Consider the following 6,128-nt stretch of genomic DNA (forward strand, 5'->3'; position numbering starts at 1 on the left):
TTTTAACACATTTAAATATATGCCATGTTAATTTTATATGTTTGTAGTTTTTTAATCAAAATTTTGTGCGGTACCATGTCAAATGCCTTAAGAAGTCTAAATATATCAAACCTTTATCAACCAAAGGGAGCTGGGGGGGCAGTGCCTGCAGGCAAAAGCTGCGCGCCTCCGCCTAGGAGCCAGAACTGCTGCTGGCCGCTTTCAGGGCAGAGCACGGTCCACAGTGCCAGGACAGACAGGAAGCCTACCTTACACCCCCACTACATTGCTGACCGGGAGCCACCTGAGGTAAGCCCGTGTCCCAATCCCGTGCCCCAGCCCTGAGCCCCCCCCTACCCAGAGCCCCTTCCTTCACCCCAAACCCCTCATCCCCACCCCAGAGCCTGCACCCCCAGCACAGATCCATGACCCCCTCCCACACCCTGACCCCCTCATTCCCAGCCCCACCCCACAGCCCTCAACCCCACACCCCAACTCTCTGCCCTGAGCCCCTCCCACACCCCAAACCCCTCATTCCCAGCTCCATTGGGTCGCGGGCATCAACAATTTTCTTCAACTGGGTCGCCAGAAAAAAAGTTTGAAAACCACTGCACTAGGGTGTGGCATTCTTTGCCTATGCTAAAATAAACCTGTTCTTTGGATTTGAATTTGGAATTACAGTGGCATTCATCTGCTACAGCAAGCAGTGATTGTCTGCTTTGCTAGGCTTGTAAGGTAATCTGTGGGCCTGATTGGTGCTCCTGAAATATCCTTACAGTTGGAACACTTTTGAGTTAGGAAATTGTCACTTATAAAATTTATAAATCCATGGTATGCGCACATCTTGAATACTGCATTCAGATCTGGTCATCCTATCTCAAAAAAGATATTTTGGAATTGGAAAAGATACAGAAAAGGGCAACAAAAATGATTGGGGGGGGTATGAAACAGCTTCCATATGAGGACAGATTAATAAGATTGGGACTTTTCAGCTTGGAAAAGAGACAACTAAGGGAGGATATGATAGAAATCGATAAAATCATGAGTGGTATGGAGAACGTATATAAGAAAGATTTACTTCTTCTCATAACACAAGAACTAGGAGGTCACCACGTGAAATTAATCTGCTGCCTATTAAACACAAACAAAAGGAAATATTTCACATAACGCACAGTCAACCTATGGAACTCTTTGCCAGAGGATGTTGTGAAGGCCAAGACTATAAAAGGGTTCAAAAAAGAACTAGATAAGTTCATGGAGGATAGGTTCATCAGTGGCTATTAGCCAGGATGGATAAGTATGCAAAACCATGCTCTGAAGTGTCCCTAACTTCAGTTTGCCGGAAGCTGGGAATGGGTGACAGGGGATGGATCACTTGATGATTACCTATTCTGTTCATTCCCTCTGAAGCACCTTGCATTGGGCCACTGTCAGAAGACAGGATACTGGGCTAGGTGGACCACTGGTCTGACCCAGTCTGGCCATTCTTATGTTCAAGAATGTTTTAGTACTGGAAACAGTAGATCTCCAGCATGTGTCACTCAAATTTAAAGTTGTCCATGATCACGCAGCTTTTTCACCCTACACATTATAGATAGGTACCATTCATCTTCAGCACTCTTCTGAGAGATATCCTGCAACACACTGTCATTGGTGCCAATGTGAACCATCATCAATGGATCCTTTTCCGTCAACTTCAAAAGCCCATCCAATCTTGGATTAATGTCTCATGTCTTGGCTCCAGGAAGACAGCACACCATCCTGATGTCCACCTGCCCCTTGCAGAATGTTCTTTCAATTCTTCTGAGAACCGAATCCCCAACAAGGATCATCTGTCTTCTTTGGACAGTTGTAGAACTCTTTGTGGGAAAGCTTGATTTTCTTACAGGTTGGACCAAGCTGACATCAAGAGGTGTGTCCTGTACATCTCTCCATTCCCTTTCACCAGCTGGATTTTGTTTCCAAACAGGACCTGGTATTGAATGGAAACTACTGGCTGTGTGGAATTTTTCCTAGTCCTTTTCTCTCTGAGGGCAACAGCCTGACCATCCTCATCTATTTCCAGCATAGTTCTTGCTTCTGGTCGTTACAAACCACCAGGCTGCATCTCGGACTTCCTTTCTGACTTCTTGGTGGCCAGCTCTGTTCTTCCTTGAATCTGGGGTACCAATGTTTCCTGAACCTGACTGTCTAGGAATGCCTCAGCTTCTCAATACTATCTTTATTTGCCCCTCCAATCCTGCAGCACGGCCACCAATTTGCATTTCATTAACAGGAAGTCGCTTCTGGCTTCATGCAGTAAAGAAAAAAAAGACCTCCGTTACATGTCACCATCACTGTTCGTTGCTGGCCATCTTGAAATCGCATGTAGAACCAAATCTGGAAGGAAAACCTCTCACAATCTTTCTCTTAATTCCCTCTGAAACTCTCCTATTAGCTGCCCTCTGTTCAGGGCTCTTGAGTTTGCCTAGCAAGTGACCAAGTCTCCCTGCTTAGCTCAGTTCAACTCTGCCCCTCACCACGAGGGAGCGATTAACTACTCAGAGAATTCAAACAGCTATGCTGATCAAACAGATCCATTTCAGCTGCTTACTCAGGTACCTATGATCCAGCTGTGCAGCCTCTACACAGAGAGCAAACAGCCAAAGAACCCACAGCCAGATCAAATGCACAACTCATCAAGTCCTGCTACCTCCAAGCATAGACTCCACAACTATACCCCCCGAAACTCCTATTAGCTGCCTCTGTTCTGGTGACAGTTAACACCCTACCAGTCTGGTGTATTAAAGTGTCAGGGTGGTTTATTTGTGTCACACTTTCCATGCTTAGTGAACAATCACATTAGGTACCATTGACAGAAATGGTGGCTGGGGACAGGTGTGTATGACAAGAGTCCCTACTTGGGGTCCCCTCCCAAAGCAGCTGGTAAATGTGACTGGGTGGACAGCACATAGGTACAAATGGAAGCATTTTTGCTAAGGAACCCTTCCTTCCCTGAGCAGATGGGAAACAGGAAGGGGGCCAGACAGGTGTGTGTGGGGGGGTGTTTTATTCAGAAAACCACTCCCGACAGGAGCAGATGGGAAATGTGAATAGGGCACGGGTGTGTGCGATCTTTATCAGGACACCCCACAGGAGCAGATGGGAAATGTGAAGAGGGCACAAGGGTGTGTGCGATCTTTATCAGGACACCGCACAGGAGCAGATGGGAAATGTGAATAGGGCACAGGGGTGTGTGCGATCTTTATCAGGACACCCCACTGGAGCTCATGGGAAATGTGAAGAGGGCACAGGGGTGTGTGCGATCTTTATCAGGACACCGCACAGGAGCAGATGGGAAATGTGAAGAGGGCACAGGGGTGTGTGCGATCTTTATCAGGACACCGCACAGGAGCAGATGGGAAATGTGAATAGGGCACGGGTGTGTGCGATCTTTATCAGGACACCGCACTGGAGCTCATGGGAAGTGTATCTGGGACAGGAGTGAAGTCCCCACGCTCATTTCCTAGCCTTGGGCTGCCTAGAGGCACCACCCACGCGCCCCTTCACCTCGGCGAGGCGGCCGTTATAGTCGTTGAGAATCGAGCGCAGCAGCACGAGCGTTCGACAGCTAAGATTTGAAACACCCGCTCCCTTCCCGCGCGGCGGGTCCCGCCCCACCAATCAGCGCCCGAATTTACGTAAAGAACGTGCACGCCCCTCCCCCCCGTCCGTGTGGCGGTTGCAGCCCTGTCACGAGACTTAACCCGCAGTTATCCATAGCTCCTCTGGGGGCAGCGGAGGAACCCGGGTGCTATTAACCGCTGCTCCCGGCCAGCCCAGGGTGCCGTGCGGCACAGCGCGTTGGCCCTGCCGTGTAGCAACAAAGCCCATCCCACCCCTCATGCCCCAGGCCGTCTCCTCCCTGCTTACCACGTATCCCCCCCACACATAGAGAAAGTTCCCATCCACCACGGCGCAGTGGCCGCTCCGTTCCTCGGCCACGCAGAACTGCTGAGCAGGAGGAGGACACGCCGCCATCTTATGAAGGGGAGGAAGGGAGGCGGGTGCCGCAACGACCGTGCCCCGCCACCACCTTCTGGAGCGCCACCTGCTCTCCGCCGCTCGGTCACCCTCGGGCGGACGGGAAGCGGAGAGGGTCCAAACTACGGGGAGTCGCGGAACGAGCAGCACAGCAGCGCCTCCTTCTCTCCCCCCGCCCCAAATCAGGCGCTCACGTGGGAGGAAGTGGGGGGTTGCGGGATCAGCGAGCGGATTCGGGGCCCGGTCCACGGCTCTGTCGCGGCTCCCTCCATCTGCTTCTCAAGTGGGCCGCTCGCTGGTAGCAGGTCGAAGTGGGTGGAGTTTGCACCTCATGTAGAGGGTGCAGGGCCCCCTGCTGTGCTGGTTTGCTCCCCCTTCGGACAAAATAAGAACCGTCTCATACTTTTGCCCCTAGCTCGTCAAGATGAGGGGTACCCCTTTAATGGGGGACATTATCGCCCCCATCCCAGGGCCGCAGGACCTCGGGCACCCAACATCCAGGCCTGCTGGCTTTGAAATTTAACAAGTGATCGCATGGGGTCGCGAGGCATGTGCGCCAGGGGCTTGGCTATATTACAAAATTGTATTGTGCTTGAACATGATAGTGAATGGCTCACTTAAGATGCTGCTGACCATGATTTGTCCTAGTCTCTGCTGACTGCTAAATTGTGGTCAGTGGCCTTATGTCATCCAGCGTTGGTCAAACACAATAGGAACAAAGGAATTGTTGTACTGTATTGGGTCAGACAGACCCCCAATCAATCTCATCGATTACCTGTCTCTGACAGTGGCCAACATCAAAAGTTTTCAGAGAAAGGTGCAAGAAACCCCACACTGGGCAGATATGGGATAATCTGTGCCCCATTATAGGGTTATCCTAATCCTTATTAGAGATTGGTTTAAATGCTGATGTTTATAGCCTTGCAAATAACATGTAATGTAGACAAACCCCATGGAATAGTAAAATCCTGTGGTGCACAAGATCTAGAAAGAATAATTTCAAACCCTTGGAAATCTTAAGAGTACATTTGGGGATGCCCCAGCACCTCTGATAAGTTACTTGCATATTATAATAATTGGAGTGGTATAAATACATAGGGCTTGTGTCTTCAAACCAGTGGCAGCATATTTGAAAGGCATTAGTGCTACATCATGAAACTAAAATCACAGGAAATGTTATAAATGTTCTTTAATTACACACCATTTAAATGTTCTCCTCTAATTTTTGTTGTCTTCTATTTTTAATTTAATTCACACATTTAGTAGATCACTCATCAGTTATGGGCTTTAACAGGTTGAGAGCCATAAACTTGGAGCTCTACTTTATCCTGCCAAGAATTGAGAGCACTGATTATGTTATTCCAGTGACACAGCTTGTCCTGTTGAATTTATTTTCATCCATGTTCCCTTCTCTGCAGGTGCTACTTACATTGCTGCACACAGCAAAAGACTGGGGCCTAGATGAAAAGAAAGGAAATACAGACCCAGTGCTCTCAGAGCAAACCCTAAAACTAACTAACACCCACAGAGGGACAGGAAGTTTCTACTTGCATAAACCAGCCTGAAAACACTTTTGAAGTTTTTAAATTATGTTTAATTTCAGGTACAGAAGAGGAAATGAAGGAGGGAAACGGAAACAATGGCAGGCACAGAACTATCCAAAGGTTGACAAATTCTTTTGGCACCCCTGCAGTTTCCAGACGGTGACATTTAGAAGGCCAGACTAACTTTTGGACCCTACCCTCCATGAACTCCAAAAAGAGGAATAAGTTTAATTCCAACTCTTAGATCATCATTGTGAAAAGACCTGCTGAAATGTTTCACTTATGTGACCAAAAAAGATAGTGTAGAACCTACAGGAGGGTGTAAAAACCTCTCAGATGTGTACTGGCTCTGATAAATATGATGTGCCTTAAAACTGCAATGAAGTCAATATATTGATTCTGCTTTTTTGAGTTTTGAGGAGAAAAAAAATGCTCCCCCTTCCCATGGCTCAATACCAGAGATGATGTGTAGGAATGCCGCCCCCCCCCCGAATAGGACCAAGGCCTGGGTCTGTTGCTACTGGGAACGCAGGCGATTGTAACAAAGATGCTGATGGCAGGGGATACAGGTCTCCAGCATGA

The 6,128-nt window shown here is 48.4% G+C and overlaps 1 protein-coding gene across 5 annotated transcripts in view; it reads right to left on the reverse strand.

Moving 5' to 3' along the window:
* KLHDC1 (kelch domain containing 1) overlaps positions 1 to 5,611 on the reverse strand; it is a 63,305-nt gene extending 57,694 nt beyond the window's left edge. For 4 of the 5 annotated variants that reach the window (XM_008171628.4, XM_005303411.5, XM_042858093.2 and 1 more), the window contains exon 1: positions 3,892 to 5,611. In XM_008171628.4, coding sequence (XP_008169850.1) covers positions 3,892 to 3,999 — 108 coding nt within the window. In that variant the 5' untranslated portion in view covers positions 4,000 to 5,611. The remainder of the gene's footprint in view (positions 1 to 3,891) is intronic. The other variant, XM_005303412.5, reaches the window with a different exon arrangement.
* Between the last annotated feature and the right edge of the window lie 517 nt (positions 5,612 to 6,128).

This window comes from Chrysemys picta, chromosome 4 (genome assembly GCF_011386835.1).
Source record: "Chrysemys picta bellii isolate R12L10 chromosome 4, ASM1138683v2, whole genome shotgun sequence".
Lineage (NCBI taxonomy): Eukaryota > Metazoa > Chordata > Testudines > Emydidae > Chrysemys > Chrysemys picta.